At 45.6% G+C, this 19,554-nt stretch overlaps 1 protein-coding gene across 1 annotated transcript in view; it reads left to right on the forward strand.

Annotated features, from left to right (window-relative positions):
* Positions 1 to 17,493, forward strand: part of MAP1LC3A (microtubule associated protein 1 light chain 3 alpha) — a 39,983-nt gene extending 22,490 nt beyond the window's left edge. Inside the window, exons 3-4 of the mRNA XM_066624688.1 lie at positions 15,456 to 15,562; positions 16,312 to 17,493. Coding sequence (XP_066480785.1) covers positions 15,456 to 15,562; positions 16,312 to 16,474 — 270 coding nt within the window. The 3' untranslated portion in view covers positions 16,475 to 17,493. The remainder of the gene's footprint in view (positions 1 to 15,455; positions 15,563 to 16,311) is intronic.
* The last annotated feature ends 2,061 nt before the right edge of the window (positions 17,494 to 19,554 follow it).

Below are 19,554 nucleotides of genomic sequence, written 5' to 3' on the forward strand. Positions count from 1 at the left end.
TGGTTTGCAACAATGGCTTCCAGTCACATCTGGGAGATGTTCTGAGGTCTGTGGAACGGGCTGTGGACCTTCCCTGACCTCAGAAGACCTCCCAGACATGACCGGAAGACCTCTGAGCTGTGGGCACCACATCCACAGATGCTCAAATCTGCAGGTGCTGAGCCTGCAAATGAGAAGAGCCCACTGTATACAGAGCAACTGTATACATGCAACTCATTAACTCAGTGGTGATGGGTCAAAGTGGTGGGTCATGACCCACCATTGGAATGTAAAAGGATCACCTGCGGGCACCCAGGCTCATTTAAACATACTTAGGAGGACTGTGAAGCCTCCTGGAAGGTCCTGGAGGCTTGCAGCCGCCTCTACAAGCCTTCCCTCTGCTGTAGTGGTTTCAGAAGTTCCGCACCCTGGAGCTCTGGCTGCAAACCAGAAGTGGGCTCCAACTGCAGATCGGAGCCCACTGCAGTGGAGAGGAGGCTCATGGAGGGGGCTGTGAGCCTCCAGGACCCTCTGGGAGGGTGCACAGTCTCCCCAGGTATGTTTAAATATGCCCGGGTGCCCATAGCACTGTGATCGCTATGGCGCCATCGGGCTATCCCCCCCCCCCATCCCAGTCCTCACTCCTACAAGCACTTACCCCAGGTTCTCAGGCTTCTGGAAAGTTTGAGTACTACTTTTAGCTATTTGATTGTAAGTTCCAGACATACAGGTCCAGTCTTGTTGTACACGGATTTTTGTGCACGGATTTGACTCAACACGAATGGCCCCTGCAAATGAGAAGGAATGTGCTGATCCCTGGAGAAGGGGAAAAATGCACCCCTTTAAAATCAGTTTGAAAAATTGAACAGTCCTTTAACAATAGCCTCCTTAATGAGAGAGAGAGAGGGCAGCTGGCTGACAATCCATCAATCCTTCTCTCTCCAGGTGACCCCTCCCTTCCCCTTGAGCAGGTGAAAGAAAGGTGATCACTTTGCATTGGTGAAGGGAGGGGCTGAGTGAAGCGCCTTTGTAAGTGCTTGGAAGAGGACTGATTGATGGATTGTCTTCTTAATGACTCTTATCTTACATCACAAAGGTCAGCGAGGGTGTTTTTAAATCACCAGAGCAAAGGAACTTTGTTTTTTAAATGGATTTGCTATAGTGCGTTTTTTTGCCATCCAAGTGAGTGCTTGGAACTGAACCCATGCAAATAATTGGTCTCAACCTGTATATGACAACTGATACCATTTCCCTCAATCTGTGTGTACAGCCACCTTCCACCTCTTCGCATCTTTTGATACTTTAACATTTCCTTGGCTTACTAAATGGTGCCACCAAGCTAACGTGTAAACAAACACAAATGCACCACACCAAGTGCGATTCTGGAACACAATGTGGCTAGCTGTGAATGTACCTGTTGCTTTTGGCCACAATCTCTTTGTCTCAGCATTCCCTGGTGCCAGCAGTAAACTACAAGCTACAGTCAGTCTGTGTGTCCAAATGCCTTGTGGAAAATTGCAGCACATAGGGCAGCTTCTGACAACAGGCTGCAACCGTCACAACTGTGATCCTAAATCGTTGTGGACAGTATTATTAGAGTTAATTCAATGGTATTGCAGTAGGAGGCGTTGCGAGAATGCAGCCTTAAGACAAAAAAAAAAAATACAAAACCCAAAATTGGATGGAAGATGGAGGAGGGGGAATGGTTGCATAAATGTTGTTTCCACAAGATGCAAAGAATGCTCTTTAGTTTGGAATGCGTTGTTTCTTAATGTGGTCTGGAAAATACAAAAAAGCCTTCTGTAAAAGTGTCTCTGTTATAGCTGTGAGTGGGTTGCAGGGTTTCTTTGCAGAGTCTGCAAAGGGACCGCTGCGTGAGTGCCACAGCATCCCTATACATTGTCTGTACAAGGCTGGGGTTGTGTTGCCTCTGTGTTCCTTACAGCACCCAAGATGCCACTGGAGCTAAATAGGTAGCAGCTTGCTGTAGCGGTATCACTTGGTTCGCTTCTCTTGGGTGCCTCTCAATCTAAGGCTGCTGAAACGTAGTCTTCGCGTAAGTCCCAGAAACTCACGGCCTGTCACTGTAATCTCCAGGCAGGAGTCAGCTGCTGTGGTAACAGTGAGGGCTCCTGCTGGGCATACTCCCATTGCAGTAGAAATTCTCTCCTCCTGCAGGGGATGGGGGTGGGGACTGATAATTAAGAGGATGTCTCTTGCTGTTGCTATTAGACACCAGTGAACACTGGAAGAGAGCATCATGAATAGGAAGGCGCCACAAGACGCTTCTGAAGCCAGCGAGGCTTCTGTCGTCACTCTTTTGTCATTTCGTGGAGTATATGGGTTTCCTAGGCCAACAGAGCGACTGTAACGTGGCTGGGCTTGCATTTGTCAAAGGCAGTAACTAGGCCCGGGGCAGCATCTGTGCATGCAGGCTTCTGCTTTATTTCTTTTCAAACATAGATGTTGCCTTTGAAAGGAAATTGACATTAACATGGTCAGAAGTCTGGTTTATTCTCTCCTTGGCAGCCGCCTCAAAACTTGAGTTCAATTCTTGAAGTCCCATTCCATCCCCTTGAGAACCTATTGGAAGTGAAGGGAGGGCTGATACTTGGAAAGGGGGAGGCTTAGGTAGGAAAGGATATGGGTGTTGACACCCTGATCCTTCTTGGAAGTAATTTCCAAGTACCAAGTTCTAGAAGCATTTGAGGAGTCAACAAACGACAAGTCGACAAAACTATCATTTACGTCTTGTAAAACATCAGTTTTGACAAGGAATATCCAAGCTAACCCTCAATGCAGCGTTTGGCCCTCCATTTATTTCCCTTGTGAGTAGTTAAATGAAGTGACATGTGCTTCTTCTGCAGACACGATTTTGATGATGCCCCAACCTGTCATCAGAGGACTGACCACAGATTCTTCACAAAAATGATTGCAACTGAACACAAGTTTGGCATTGTAAAAAAATGCCAAGCATTACTGCTGCCTGTAATTTAGACATATTTGGGCGACTTTGGATACTGTTTTTATTTAAATTAAAATAAATTTCTGGGTTAATATTAACACTTATGGAGCAACTGGAAAGGAAGAGAACCTATTGTGACTGCCAAGATATTTCGGTTACAAAGAGCTATGGTGGGGACAGAGTCGTTCCCAGCTAGGATGCTCCCTGCTCTTCCGCTCTGTGTCCAGCTCTGAAGAAACAAAAGATAGCTGCTTGCACCTGTGGTGTGTTGCTTGCACCTGTGGTTTGCTCCTGTTTCACTGGCAGGCTTTCCCAAGCTGTGTTTGTACTCTCCAATTGCCTTCACTAAAGGAAGGCTAGATAAGTGATTAAATGTGGCGTGAAGGAGGAGGTGTATACTGGCTTTCAAAGAAGGCTCAACTTAAAAACCCATCTTCCATGTATGGGTACAGCTCTTTATACTTCCCCACACTTTGGGGAATGGATAAAGATTCCACACCACACCACAGAAGACACAGTAAAAGGAAACCAGCTCCCACTCACATGGAAATTGACCTTCACATAGACAGCTGTCAAACTGTTTTAAATGGTGATATGAAGGAGAGGACAGTTGTTCACCACATCCACTGGAGTGGAAACAATCTATCTGAGTTGGCAGTTCCTGTATTTTCGCTATCGAGAAAAAGTTGTCTTTGGGGACCTCAACATTTATAAAATCCTGTGCAGTGCAGAGAGATGGCATAGCGAGGCATTTTTCTTACTGTAATAGCAGAATTCAGGATCCTTTCATGAATACACGTTCACACCACACATACTTTATATAACAGGGGTGCCCAAACCCCGGGCCTGGGGCCACATGCGGCCCTCAAGGCCTCTCAGTGCGGCCCTCAGAGAGCCCCCAGTCTTCAATGAGCCTCTGGCCCTCCAGAGATTTGTTGGAGCCCGCACTGGCCTGACGCAACTGCTCTCAGCATAAGGGTGACTGTTTGACCTCTTGCGTAAGCTGTGGGATGAGGGCTTCCTCCACTGCTTGCTGTTTCACATCTGTGATGTAGTAGTAGAAGCAAAGGAAAGGCTGGCCTTGCTTTGTGCAAGGCCTTTTATAGGCCTTGAGCTTTTATAGGCCTTGAGCTATTGCAAGACCTTCATTCATTCATATAAGTTCATCTTTAATATATTTATTTATGTAAACTTATGTAAATTTATTTAAATTTTAAATGTAAATTAATTCTTTCCCCCCCCCCTTCCTTCAGAGAGACAATGTGGCCCTCCTGCCAAAAACTTTGGACACCCCTGTTATATAATGTTACATGCCCATACCCCACTTCCCTGAGCAATGAGAAGCTCCAGGAGCACAGCACTACCTGACTTTGGGCTTCTTTTAGAGGAGAAATCCCTGCAGGCTTCTGGTATCTTTGTCCTATCTGCTTTATTTACAGATCCACAGGTTGAAGCATTGAATGCAATTTGGGAGCATGTATTCCTGCAGTCAACATCAGCTACATGTGTCTTCTAAGCTTGGTAGCAGTTGCTCACTGCCATTTGCTTCTCTTTACTTCCTTTGCAGTCTCTCTCGGATAACATCCCATCTTGGTCATCGACTTTCTTCTAGAAACTGCAACCCATACTGCCTTTCTTGCTGAGCATACTCAGGGAGCATTTGGTGGGCCACTGTGAGATATAGGAAGCTGGACTAGATGGGCCTATGGCCTGATCCAGCAGGGCTGTTATTATGTTCTTAGGGAGAAGTGAGTTCGCCTCACACTTGCACCTGAGCCCCTCCTCTCAGGTAGATGTCCAGGCTCCCATTTTAGGACCATCAGGGAGGCCTTCAGAACCAAGGACTGGCCTCCTGACTTTTTAGCTTAAGAAAAGCCTGGGTTCCATCCTCCCCCAAATTCATGCCTGCTGAATTCTTAGCTACACAAAGCACTTGCCAACTTGAACTCTCCCATGTATAAACAGTTTGTCTCCTATTGAAATGGGGTAACTCCATTCATTTCCTTTTCTCTCTATATAATGAATGTCCTGACTGACTTATCAATGCCCAGCCAAAACTCCTGGACCTAGAAACATGAAATTCATGCAGTATATTCCTTCCATATCATAAGGGTCCACTAAGAAGGGATTTTTAGAAATTCGATCCCGTGTGTGTGTGAAAAGGAGTAAAATGTGTTTTCATGGATTACTCAATATCTCTTAGGCCCAATGAGATATCGACTTGGTTTTTGCTTACAAAGGGTACCCATACAAATGCGTGCACACATAATTCAGGATTTCATCCTAATCAGCTCCTAAAGGGGCAAATCTAAATTTGGGGTTGAATTATAGAACCCTTCCTATTACTTAGGCCTGGCTGGCTTTTTCCCATGTGCTACTTACTGCCTGAGAGAGACCTGGCCAACACAACTTAACCATAAAGGTTCTAACATAAACCTTTTAAAGTCAGTATGGCAGGGGGAGTAACAGTAAAATAACAATCATTTTAGTGTTTACTTGTAAACACTAGTAAAATGAAGTGCATTTCTGAATCAGTGCGAAGTTCTGCCATCCCAAGATTTTGACAAGCCTTTCGCCTGAGAACTTGTGCTATCACTAGCCCCTGCTCTGCTTATGTTCCAGTGAGAAGAGAGTCAGAGGGTCACTGGCTCAAGAGTTCTGTGGCCCAGTCTAGCTTCCCTCACAGGAGGCATTTTTCCTTGACTAGTTTTTTCACTACAGTTCTCTCTTTGTTATTTCTTCATCAAGTGTTATATTTCAAATTTCACTTCATCATATTTCTGCATCAACACACTTCACTTTATTCAAACTACATTTTTTTTTCTTAATTTGTTTTCCTTCACTTTTGCAAACACCTTTGCAAAGCATGGGTACTGTGCAATTATAGCACAAAACCAATTCAAAATACAAAAATATCAAGTTATTAAGCAAAAAAATTTGACGGAACCAGGACTTTCAATAATTTCAGGGTGTTGCTTGACATGGGGTAGTTGTGTCAAATTTCGGTTGTTCGTTGCAATCAAAGGAAAATTTATTGGAGTTAAAAAAAAATGGATTTAAAGTAGTTAAATACCGTGGCGAAGCATGGATATCACGCTAGTTCTGTAATAATAAGAAATGTTCTTCTAGTGGAAGTTAGGATAATCTTCAGTGACTTAAGAAAAGGATTAGGTGACTTCATGGCAAATAGGTCTGTCAATTAGAACTATTTGAATTAGCTAGGCCAGCAGAAAAGGCAGCATAGCTATTTCAGCCCACAAGATGCTGGGGGATCTCTCTCTCTCTCTCTCTCTCTCTCAGAAATGGATCTTATGTCTGGTTGTGCCCTAAGAGAGCGCTGCTTTGTGGTTCTGTCCCAGGCTACTACAGGCACTGAGCATTTGGGTTTGGAGCAGGGACGCGGAACAAGTTGCTGGAAATGTTTTATCTGAACAATCCTCACACCTCCAAATTCCCTGCCTTTCCGGTGTTTCCTCTTGCAAAACCCGTCCACCTCCTGTGCATCTCCTGCGCACGTATGACTCTGTGCTGAGTAGTTAGAATTAGATAGGTTTCTCTCCAGGCTACAGATGGAAATGTTGGAACTCAGCCCAAAGGGAGAGAGCCCAGCTGGATGGGGGAAGGGCATATACAAGCACATGGAAGGTGCATTTGGATTCCTGCTTCAGTCCTCTCAAAGCTCTCATGGTAAAGGCTTTGACATTTAGGGTTTCTGTAGTAAGAACCTCATGTTTGCCAAACATCTCACAGATACAGGGGAGGGGGGCTGAAAGGTCCTGGCCCACTCAAATAGATGCAAGAAATCTTTCTGGATTTTCATTCATTATTTTAAAAGGGGACCCTCTCTCTTTAACCCTCTCTTTTACATGGAAATGTAAGGAGAAAGGTTCTGTATAGGTTGTGGACCCCTTATCCAGAATTCTGGAATATGGAATTACTTCAAAATATGGAACTTTTTTGAGCACCAACACGACTTTTTAAAACCTTTTCTCCCCTAAAGAAATAAAATCACAAACTGTGTTTCAGGCACAAACCTTATTTGATGCGCAAACGTATTAAAAATATTGTCTATAATCACCTTCAGGCTATTTGTATAAAGGGGTATATGAAACATAAATGAATTTTGTGGGCTCTAGCCCCAAAATCTCATATTCTCTTATGTACTTGCAAGTATTCCAAAATATGGAAAAATCCAAAACACTTCTGGCCTCAAGCAGCTGGGGTATATGCAAATAATAAACGGTCACACCAATAATGAACTCGGGTGCTAGAGTGCCTCTCAGCTTGAATGGAACCAACCGCAGGCAGCTTAGTGGTTTTGACATGCTCAGGGGTCTCCCTAAGTAGGCAGAAGTACAAAAATCTGCAGATTAAAAACAAGGATAAAAAATGCCCCCAGAACCACCTGATGCAAACAGAGCTCCATATGTCTCCAAGGGCCATGGAAGTGAGCATTAGGGTTGGGGGAGATGTAGTGTTTAGCTGCACTAACTAAACTGCTCTAATTTGTTGTACTGTACTTTGTTCTCACATTCTTAAGATGAAATAAACTTGCTTCCAGCATTCTGGGCAATGAATGTAAAGGCACTGAGATTATTGATACCTGGTCCTTGTTTTACATCATATTTGTAGCCCTGTCATCCTTATTGTGTTGGGGGTGGAGGCACACCTGCTAGCCCCCCACTTGTGTACTCTGTAGTGCCCCCCTCTGCTCCCTGCAAATACAGTATTTGCAGTCAAACACAGTACCTAGGGTACCTCTCCCTGTGATCAGGGCCACTGTGTGCCCAATTTGTAAGCAAACCTACATCATACATAGCTCTACATCAGTGTTTCTCAAACTGTGGGTTGGGACCCACTAGGTGGGTCGCGAGCCAATTTCAGGTGGGTCCCCATTCATTTCAGTATTTTATTTTCAATATATTAGACTTGATTCTACCATGGTATCTGACCGCATTTGGGGAAATGTTACACATCTGTATTTTTAACAGGCTACTATGTATATTCTTTTAACAATGACGGTCAATGGGACTCACTCCTAGGCAAGTGCAGGTAGGATTGCAGCCTAAGAGAGTTAAAAATTTTCCTGCTTGATGATGTCGCTTCCAGTCATGACGTCACTTCTGATGGGTCCTGACAGGTTCTCATTCTAAAAAGTGGGTGCTAAATGTATTTAATGTGTGAGAACCACTGCTAAAAGTGTAAGAACCACTGCTCTACATAGTTAAGCACTGAATTAGCACTTTAGATTTCCATGATTATAGCAATGTGCAGTAACAGCAGAAAGGTAACCATCTGCAAGAAGCTTGTTTGAGAAGGAATACAGGTGTATAATGTGCCTGCACACAGAAAATGGAAAACTATAATTGTGTTTGAAGGCTCCCCGCATTTAGCAACAAGAGAAGCTCCCCCATTAAGTGGAATACTAGCAGGCCATGGAGAAGGCTAGCCTAAGACGTGTTTGCTGACACTGTAGCGTTCCTTGAGCTAGAACAGGTTTCCTTTTGTATCTATATAGGAATTGAACGCATGACTACCCACATTCTGAGGTAGGACAGTCAGTTCTGTTTGACAGTTCTGTTTGATATACTGTCTTTGCATTTTTGAATTGATTCCTTGATTTTGGGGTGGGTGGTGGCGGGATGGATGGAGAAAGACTCTTCCTTGCTTCCAGGGCAGGTTTGCAGCCGTGTCATTTCTGGGTGTCCAAACTCTGCCACTGGTACTTTCCACTCATTAATGTTGGGCCACTGCTCTGATCTGTCGTTTGGGTACCATGCACAATTGCCTGACTACATTTCCCCTTTGGCCTGTTGGTTTCTCTGTCAAGTAAGAGGCATAAGTCATGCACACACAGAATGCCTGGATAATTCATAGCCTGAGAGATGCAGACATGGAAGCCTAGTAATTCTCATACCACCTGGCAGTTGTTCCCTTTCTGGCCCACTAGTGCTTTGGTCTAGATTTTGCCAGACAAAAATGGTTAATGTAAAGCACTAGAAGGGGGGGGGGAGGAGTCTAACAAAACAGATTGATAGTAGGTGTGGCACAAATGGAGTAATTCTACATAAAGCACATAATTAACCATGTTATTTTCCCACAGGGTCTCCTGGTGGCTGCTGTTATATGGCTTTAAAAAAAAAACAAAAAAACTGACATCACAATTCTATGCATGTCAACTTAGAAGTAAGTTCCATTGTGTTCAGTGGGGCTTACTCCCAGGAAAGTGTGCATAGGATTGCAGCCTGAATGACAGAGATAGGCTTGTCAGAGGCTCTCAGCCATAATAACTATGAATGAAACCTGCAGAGATAGTGGAGCTGGAAACAACTTTACCTCTCATTTCCCCTGGCCATAAGATTTCCAGGGGCAGTCACTGTTGAGGGCCTTTTCCCAATCTAGATGTGTTTTTTTTTTGTTGTTTTTTTTTTTACAGAAGAGAAGCAACTCTTCCAGCTGCCTCCCCAGAGCTTGCTGATACAGGCAACCTGCTATTTTTTGATTGGCTAGCCAGCCATCCTGCCCTTTTTTTTTTTCTTTTTTGTAGCTAGCTAGGAATGCAGATCAACCTGCTGGAGGCTACTCTCCATGTATTGGCAACCTTCAGTCATTTCCCCTTTGGCCTGTTGGTTTCTCTGTCAAGTAAGAGGCATAAGTCATGCACAAACAGAATGCCTGGATAATTCATAGCCTGAGAGATGCAGACATGGAAGCCTAGTAATTCTCATACCACCTGGCAGTTGTTCCCTTTCTGGCCCACTAGTGCTTTTGTCTAGATTTTGCCAGACAAAAATGGTCTAACCTAAAGCACTAGAACGGGGGGGGGGGGGGGGAGAGGAGTCTAACAAAACAGATTGATAGTAGGCTCGGCACAAATGGAGTAATTCTACATAAAGCACATAATTAACCATGTTATTTTCCCACAGGGTCTCCTGGTGGCTGTTGTTATATGGCTTTTAAAAAAAACAAAAAAACTGACATCACAATTCTATGCATGTCAACTTAGAAGTAAGTTCCATTGTGTTCAGTGGGGCTTACTCCCAGGAAAGTGTGCATAGGATTGTCATGTCTGAATGACAGAGATAGGCTTGTCAGAGGCTCTCAGCCATAATAACTATGAATGAAACCTGCAGAGATAGTGGAGCTGGAAACAACCTTAGGAGATGCCTACCCCTCATTTCCCCTGGCCATAAGATTTCTAGGGGCATCTGAGCAGTCACTGTTGGGGGCCTTTTCCCAAGCTAGATGTTTTTATATTGTATATTTATAGTGGAACTTTGTATGCCGTGTTGGGCATTTGCTTCAGCATGGGAAAGGTGGGATATAAATTTTTCAAATAATAATAACTTTGCAGCATAGTCCTATGCCTGTCAACTGCTCAGCAAGGGAAGTCCTGCTCCTATCCAGGGCTAAGCAAATATCACCTGCTCAGCCCCTCTTCCTTGCCTGAGAGGCCTTCTGTAGGAACTCTGCCCAGTTCTGCTGGTCTCTAATTTGGACTTATTGGGGTAGACTTGGTGGAAAGAGAATGGACCTAAAATTTTTCTATGAATGACATGATTTTCTTTTTTATAAATGGTTTTATATATGTTGTGGGCTGCCCCAGTTGCCTTTACAGGGGCAGAAGGACACGGTAAAATTGTCTTGGGGCATAAGCCTAACCAGGTCTACTCAGAAGTAAGTCCTATTTTGTTCAATGGGGGTTACTCTCAAATAAGTGTGGTTAGGATTGCAGCCTTAGCTGTCTAAATACATGTCTGTTCAGAAATAAGCTCCATTGAACCAGTGATGTGTAGTGAGATCCATTCCAGAGGAGGCAACACACACTTAGTCTTCCCCTCCCTCCCCCCTTAAGCTCAGTCTCCACAACACGCACTCCCCCCACCCGGGAATAAATAAAACTCAGTCTCTGGAACATTTTCTCTCTCCCACCGCCTCAATAATGTTTTTTTTTTTTTAAACTCACCTCTTCTTCCCCCACTTGGAGCTGGGGAGAGCTCAGCACAGGCCTCCTGAAGCAACTAGGAAACGGCTGCTCCTGATGCTTTGGAGAGCTGGTCCATTGGGCAGGCTCCTCCCTGTGCTTTTTTTTGCTTTTTTTTTTTTTTTTTTTTTTTACAGAAGAGAAGCAACTCTTCCAGCTGCCTCCCCGGAGCTTGCTGATACAGGCAACCTGCTATTTTTTGATTGGCTAGCCAGCCATCCTGCCTTTTTTTTTTTTTTGTAGCTAGCTAGGAATGCAGATCAACCTGCTGGAGGCTACTCTCCATAATGTGTCTTTTTTCTAATTGGGCAAACGGAGGTGGTTGTTTCTGGTTGCACAGGTATCCTTGCCTGTTTTGTTCCTTGCAAGTCACCTAGCAATTGAGCTGATTGGCAGCCCTTCTTGTTCCCTCCATGTTTGTGTTTGTACTGCTTTTAAAAACAGACTGTGTGCTGCAGCAGAGAAAAGCAGCTTGGGAAAAGCAAAAGGTATATGTTGTTGGCAACCTTCAGTCTCGAAAGACTATGGTATCATGCTCTGAATGGTGGTTAGTTGGAGTGTCCTCTCCAGTGCGCAAAGCCTGGGTAAAGAAGGTATGGAGGATAGGCTGTTACCCATGCAGCAAATCCCCCCTCTCCACGTCGCTGGAATGGTCCAAGGGAAAGGCAGAAGCCAATACGGTTGGTTCCAGCGGCGTCGCAGGAGTTGCCAGAACATGACTGTGTTCAGCCATGAACTGCCTCAGGGACTCCAGCTCCAGATTTTGCCTCAAGGTTGACTCCTGAAGCCTTTTCCACAACTGGATATGGCCACAAGGCAGTGGAGGTTTGAGGTCAGAGTTTCCTTCTCTTAGATGAGCTGCCTTCCCAGGCTGATGAGTCCCATAAAAGGTATATATTTTTTTTCCTTGCTGGGTCAGGTGGGGCTCTGCCTACCCTGACTGCATGGTACTGCATTGAATAAATGAGACTAATTTCCAGGTAAGCATGTATAAGATTAGGGCCCAATTCTATCCAATTTTCCAGTGCCAGTGCAGCTGTGCAATGGGGCATGCACTGCATCCTGTGGTGGGGAGGCAATCACAGAGGCCTCCTCAATGTATGGAAAAGTTTGTTCCCTTACCTTGGAGTTGCACTGCAGCTGCACTGGTGATAGAAAGCTGGATAGGATTGGACCCCTAGTCTGATCCATCAGAGGCATTCTTCTGAGCACAGAATGAAGAGGCGATGGTTTCATGTTGTTATAATTTTGTATTATTTTAAACAGAAGTTCAGTGGAGTGGTTTTGTGCATCTGCCAGTAGAGAATATATGCAGTTGCAGAAATGTTCTCTTTGGATGGGAAAGCACCTTTCAAGTACGGCCTCAAAAATGAAGTCCAGCTGTTTGAGTGTGGCTTGTTTATAGGAGGTGCCCTCTTTGGTTTACTGCAGTGGTTCTCAAACTTTTCCGGCTCGCGCCTTCCATGATCCTTGTAGCCATTGGCCATGGTTCCCCATTATAACACCTCACCTCAGTTACCCCAAAATGGGGATGAAGGTGTCATAATTATACACTAGAAACAAGGCTGCCAGCACTCTGAGGCTGCAATCCTAACCACACTTAAGCCCCATTGAACAAAATAGGACTTACTTCTGAGTAGACCTGGTTAGGATTGTGCCCTGAGTTTGTTAGCAGCACACCTGGAGGGTTTTGGAAAGGGAGGGGGGAAGTGATGAATTTGCAGGAGGGGAAGACTTTGTTTTGTGTGTATCTGCTAATTGCAAACTGATGCAAACTGAGACCCAGAGACTGTTTGGCTGGAATCCTAACTCCACTTTCCTGGGAGTGAGTCCCACTGAACACAATAGGGCTTACTTCTGAGTAGACCTAGCTAGGATTGTGCCTTTTGTCTTACAATAGCAGCCAACAAAGTACCCCCCCCCCCAAAAAAAAAGGAGGCAGAAGGAAAAAGGAGAATGGCTGAAAAGGAATGGGGATTTTTTATTTTTAACCAGTTTTTGGAGACAAAGCCATAAAAGAGTGACTTTTTTTCTTTTTTGAAGGGGGAGGAAAAAGAGAAAGGTGAGGATCCTTGGTTAAGCTGACACAGACCCCCAAAGCCTATGTAGGTCTACTCAGAAGTAAGCCCCATTTGAGTCAATTGGGCTTACTCCCAGGAAAGTGTGGAAACAATTGCAGTCACACCCAGCAAGATTACAACTCACCCCAAAGTAGATGGGGGCTGCTCACACACACACACACACACACACACAGCATGCAGATGCCACCCCTGTTCCCCCCAGGCAAGACCCACCCCCAGGAGGGATGCAGGCTGGGGCATTTGGACACCTCCCCCACTAGGAGCAGGCTGGCTTCTTCCTTCCCAAGCAGAGGAAAGCGCTGCACTGCCTGTGCTTACTTTAAAGCCTGCCAGGAGCATGCCCTGTGCTGATGAGATGCAGCACCTCCGCACTCTTCTCTCCTCCAGCCTTGACCAATCCCAAGATGCCCAGGGCAAGGGGCACACTGGGGCGAGGTTGCACATGAAGAGAGCTCCATGATGAGATGTGGCACCTCTGCCTGCCTACCCAGCCAGCCTTCTCTCCCACCTCCCCCCACCGTGCCCTCCTAGCTTCACGCTGCCCCACCCACCTCGTGCAGAGCTGCAGAAAAGCAGCAAGTCAGCAGGTGCTACAGAGCACAGCAGAGCAGCCTCTCTCCCCCCCCCCAGATGCCTGGCAACGCCCCTGGAGGCTAGCCTCGCCTCACTAGGGAGGCGGGGCGCACAGATTGAATACCTCAGGTTTACTGCATTCGTGTATGAAGCTCAGGGTCGGCCTTGCCATGTGGGCAATGTGATACAGTCATATGGAGCTGTACCCTTGGAAGGGTGGCAAGTAAACAAGGTCCCCAGTCCATCTGTCCACTGTTCTCTCCAGCCTGCCGCTCCACTGCAGGCCCTGACCTTCTCTGAACTTGCGCTCAGAAAGTCTGAAGAAGATAGCAGCAGCCGCACCCTTCCATTCCAGCGCCACTGGAGAAAGAAGGGGGGGGGAAAGCTGCACAACTCCGAATCACTTCTCTCCACCTACTTGGTGCTTATAAAGTACCACGTATGCAAGGAATGTCAGTTTGGAGCCCTCCTTCCCTTTACAAGCATGATAGGTAACCTCCCTGCACTGTGCTGCTTCTGCTTACACTGAACAAGACCAGAAGATGCTAGGTTCCCAGCATCCCTTGTTCCTGTTCACTTCAGGGAGAAGCAGTGCAGAGCAGAGCATACTGTGGTGTCATAAGTGAAGGGGAGACGGAGGCCCATTTGCTGTCTCCCTGCCTTCCCTCTTCATCCATGGGTGGTTCATCTGTGTGTACACACAGAAGCAACATTCGGAGCGGCATTCAGGCAGTGCGGGAGCACACATCATCTCTGATGAAGCTGCCTTGGACTAGTGAACCATCTTGCTCAGTAATGCTTTTGCCAGTATTGAATTGTAGTCATTCTGCAAGACTTCAGACAGGTGTCTTACCAAGTTCTACCAGATCATGTCAGGGGCTGAATCTGAGTGCTTCTGCTTGTAGGGCACGTGCCCCACCACTTAGCCACCGTCCTTCTCTTCCCCCCCCCCATTCCCATGTTCTGGAGTGGACCTACTTGGGGAAAAAGCTTGGCTTATCTAAGATCCTCGGTTGTGATGTTTCTTTGACATAAAAATGTGTACGCCATACTGAATCTTAACTTGCTTGTGATGTCTGCTTAACATGTATTGCTCAGCTGAATTGTGGAGCAAGCTGTCCTTTTTATGTGCATGTCTGGTATCATCAGAGAACCTAGTAGCTGAAACTAAAACTACCCAACACCGTGAGAAGCAGAGAAAAATGTAGCAAGGTAATGATTGAGAGTAAGGGAAATGCAAACATTGACTGCTCAGTGAGACCAAAAATAGTTTTGCCAAGATCACATTGGCTCCTATGGGAGCAGTTTTCCATTAGTAAAATAGCAGCTGCAGGTGGTATCCAAATTGTGGGGGTAAAGCTCGCTCCCCCCCTTTCTCTGGGGTCCCATTCCAGCTGCTGTTTAGCAAGGAAAACTGAAGCACATCAGGGCAAGTGATGCATTCAGTGTTCCATGTAGTTTGACCTTCAGTAGCCGTCATTTACATCACAGGAGCTCTGTGCATCTGAGCTCCTGCAGTTCTCCTGCACCTTGCTATGATGTTGCATTCTCTATGTTATCCAATCCCTATATGCTGTGCAGTGTACAGTAAATGTTGTGTCAGCCTAATATTGTTTGTTTTTCTTGACCCAGAAGATACTCCCACCCTTTGTCAGCAATGCATCTTCTTCATTGACATTTCTGACTGCATGGAGTGATGTAGTAGAGGGGAAAATCAGCTTGGAATACCGCCATTGGAAAGGGCCTAATTGCTGGTGTATAAAAGACAGTCCCCTGCTAGGCACTTGTGTTTTGCCTTCTGAAAGACTGCTTGCATTGTCTTTATAGAACTGGACAGGGAAGGTACTGACTGTGCGCATTTCTCTCCCACCAGGTCATCATTGAAAGATACAAGGGGGAGAAACAACTGCCTGTGTTGGATAAGACCAAATTCCTAGTCCCTGACCATGTCAACATGAGTGAATTGGTAAAAATAATCCGGTAAGTGCAATGCATAAACATAACCAGCTGTGATCTGCTCCTGGCAATACAGGTCAAGCAATCGTAGGCTTCCCTCCCGTTGAGTGTTCTATGTCCAAAATCCCACATGACCTCAAGATGGCCAGTCCTGATTGGCTGCCAAGATGGCTGTTCTAAGTATTGGTTAGCAGGCACTTTTTACACTGAAAAGTGTTAGTCAAGAGACTCTGCCATCGCGTCCCTCTGCCATCGTTTTTTGGCTTTTTTTGCACTGGTGTTTGCCCTGTGTTTATAAGAGCATGGCGATGATGCAATTCTCATTTACAAATTAGGAGAATGGCAAGTAATGGGTTGGCAAATTGAGTTGAGGAAGAAACAGGCATTGGTCCAAAATATGAACGTATCAACATCCTGCTATTGTCTAGCAGTAACTCAGACTTGTCTGCCGTGGGTGATGGCAGCCCTCCAGGGTCTCAGACAGGGGTCTTTCCAGCCCTAGCTGGCGATGCTAAGCCAGGACTCTGTGCATGCAAAAGTGCAACTGAGCTCCAAAGCTGTGGAAAAGCAGGTAGGAGGACAGTTCTGAGTCTTTGTCACATAGGCCCACCAGCACTCTGGATGCTGACCTGGCATGCTGCAAAATCTTGCTCGTTGTGGTATTGCTGCTGCAGCTTCGTCAGTCTCCTGTGCTTTTGTTATGGTGCAAGAACAATTGGGATGCATGGGACAGCACGTGAGGCTGAAATGACTGCCTTTTGCCCTTCCCTCAGACGCCGCCTGCAGCTGAACCCCACCCAGGCCTTCTTCCTGTTGGTGAACCAGCACAGCATGGTGAGTGTTTCCACCCCCATCTCTGAGATCTACGAGCAAGAGAAGGATGAAGACGGCTTCCTCTACATGGTCTATGCCTCGCAGGAGACCTTTGGCTACTGAGCATATCAAACCCAGAGGACTAGCTCCAAACTGTTGCATCAATACCCCTGCCACCCCGACTCTCCCCACCTTGGCAGACCAAGCAGAGAGAGGCTGGTGGCCCCGGAGTGGCGCAAAAACGACCTTGTGCTTCTCCACCCTCGCAGCGTAACAGACCAAGATAGTTCGGCGTGTGACCCACGACTCTCGACTTTTCCTTGCCATGGCCTCTGCCTCTTGCGCATGGCACTCATTGCTCCACCCCACCTCCCCCACTGCTGTCTTTTTCTGTGTTGTCATAATGTCCTTTTTTCGTAGTCCAATGCAAAGCTGACAAGGCTGAGGCAGGTGGAGGAAGAAAAGAAACTGTTTCCTCGCCTGCCAGGCCAAGGGGGGGGGAAGGGGGTGGCTTGTCCGTTGTACCGTTTGTTAAAAGGCAGGAAGTCTACAGGAAATAAAAGTAAATAAGTATAACTGCTTTTGAGGTTTTTTAAAAATTGATTTTAATTACTTGCGTATCAATTCTTGGTGCTACAGAGTAGACGTAGGCATCTCTACAAGACTGTGTATAGTGTATAACTTCTAGATTTATTTTATTATTTTTAAGCAGGATTGGGGAATATAATTTGCTCATTATGTAGGTTAAAAAAACAAACAAGCCCAAGCTTCTTTGCACTTTAAAATGTACTCGAGGTGAGAGTGGAATTAGCTTAATTTTTACAGATCCGCCGTCCCCTGTACTGCTTCTCTGCTGATATTTGTACTTGCCTTTTTTAGGTTGGTTAAAAAAAAAATAAGCCAACCTCTTCCTTTCTTGATCTCTTGCATGCATGGAGTTGTGTTTGTTTTATGCTTTTTTTGGGTCCCGTTGACAAACAGACCATTCGCTCAAGAATGTACTGATATATATTGTGACTTTTTTTCCTTTCCTTTTTTTTTTAAATTTACAATACCAAAAAAGTGTGTATGACAAGGAAAAACCGAATCCACCCAGTCAAATCTATACAAATATCTATATAAATAAAGATAAATTAAAATTGTGTCTTGTAAGAGTATTTGCATGGCCCTGCCCCTATCTCTTGATCACGTGAGTGTATCTGATGCTCAAGGGAGTTAGTAAAGGATGGGGTCCCTATGGCAGGCCCCTAATTACCACTGTAATTTTAAATATGGGCCAAAAATGATCGAACTTTCTGGCCTCTTACAGAGGTACCTGTAGTTGCAAGAGCAGGTTTTCCCTGTGTCAGGGAGATCTGTGCTTCCCCCTCTTCACTGACACAGGAACAGTCTTTGGACAGCCCTTCTCTGAGGAAGGGAGGTAGCGTGCTTCAGGGCTAACAAAAGAGTCCCATACCTAGTCTCTGATGTGAGGGTCACCCAGACAAGGATCTGTAATACAGATTTTAGCATGTAGCTAGTCTCCTGTGGTAAGAGGTAAATTTTCATGCACCCAAGTCCCAAGCTTTAAATCTTGCTCTTAGCTGCCTATCCTGCTTGGCCATGTCCACTGTTAGACTTCAGAAGGGTTCCAAGGCTAACTAGCACCACTAAGAACATAAGAACAGCCCCACTGGATCAGGCCATAGGCCCATCTAGTCCAGCTTCCTATATCTCACAGCGGCCCACCAAATGCCCAAGGAGCACACCAGATAACAAGAGACCTGCATCCTGGTGCCCTCCCTTGCACCTGGCATTCTGACACCCACATCTTCATCTCAGTGTGTCCCTTCCCCAGACATGGCAAACTGCTGTTGCTGCTCTTTGCTCATGCCTTTCACTGGGATCTGCCCTGTGATCCTCTGTATTAGGCTGTCTACCCTTTCACGTCTCTTTTGCCTGGGCAACAGGAAAGTGTGCTTGAGTTGCTGCTGGAAAGGGAACAGTCCTCCCTTCCAGTTGTTGCTCCAGCACAACTACTATCCCTAAAAAGTTCATTCCCAGGCAGCTGCCTAGTTGGTAAGGCTGATGTCAGGGCAAACTGCAGGCTAGTGGTTTACATGGGCCACCCTTGTATCTTATGTGGCATTCACACACGAACATTAGTGGCAGCCTTATTCATCTTGGTAAAAGTACAGTGAAGGAAACCTGTTTTCTATAATGCCTGAATACTTGTGCCTGTGGCAGGGAGAAGTGAGGGTAAGACAGTTTGCCTTATGCTTCATCATCCTCATTTTCATAAAAATGGCAATGCACTCAGGAATTGGGATGTTGTCATGTGGCCAGTGAATAGTGGAAATGAGAGAACAACTCTTTTGTGCTGTATAGAATTGCTTCTAGAGCGGCTGCAGAAGAAATCCACATGAAAACAGTGATCTTTGAGTCAGTCTTGTAGTAGGGACCTTTACTTCCAGTTCTTACGCAAAATGTTGATGCCACCAGGACACTAAAAGCTTCACATTTTTAGAAACAGTCTGAAGGGTGTCTGTTACCAGAGGATCTCATTTCATGCTTGTGTTGTGTGCAGTCATTGCAACTCAGCAAATTCCTCTACACTTGATCAGGGACTATTTCAGTTGCAGTCAATTCCACAGCCACTGTCATAGTCTGATCATGAGCTGCTCTGTTGTCATGGGGGAGATAGGATGTTCTGTAGGCACTTTGACTGATCAGGCAAAAGCTGCTTGAGGTATGTCTTCACCATGCCCAGAAAAGAGGACTTTAAAAATGCAGTTAAGTAGCCTCACGCCATTAAAGGGCATCTCTACCCTTTTTGCAGAGGATTAAAGAGAAGACGCAGCAGTTCGCACAGGTGGTAAAAGCATAGACCATTTAGCTATTTTGCTTTGTAAACCACTTTGTATGTTTCCTTTGGTGGAGAAGCAGTATATAAATCTTAACAGCAAGCATCATCGGTGATGGCTAAGGGAAAAACCCGTGGACATTATATATCTGGACTTTCAGAAGGCGTTTGACACAGTCCCTCACCAAAGACTACTGAAAAAACTCCACAGTCAGGGAATTAGAGGACAGGTCCTCTCGTGGATTGAGAACTGGTTGGAGGCCAGGAAGCAGAGAGTGAGTGTCAATGGGCAATTTTCACAATGGAGAGAGGTGAAAAGCGCTGTGCCCCAAGGATCTGTCCTGGGACCGGTGCTTTTCAA

This window comes from Tiliqua scincoides, chromosome 4 (genome assembly GCF_035046505.1).
Source record: "Tiliqua scincoides isolate rTilSci1 chromosome 4, rTilSci1.hap2, whole genome shotgun sequence".
Lineage (NCBI taxonomy): Eukaryota > Metazoa > Chordata > Lepidosauria > Squamata > Scincidae > Tiliqua > Tiliqua scincoides.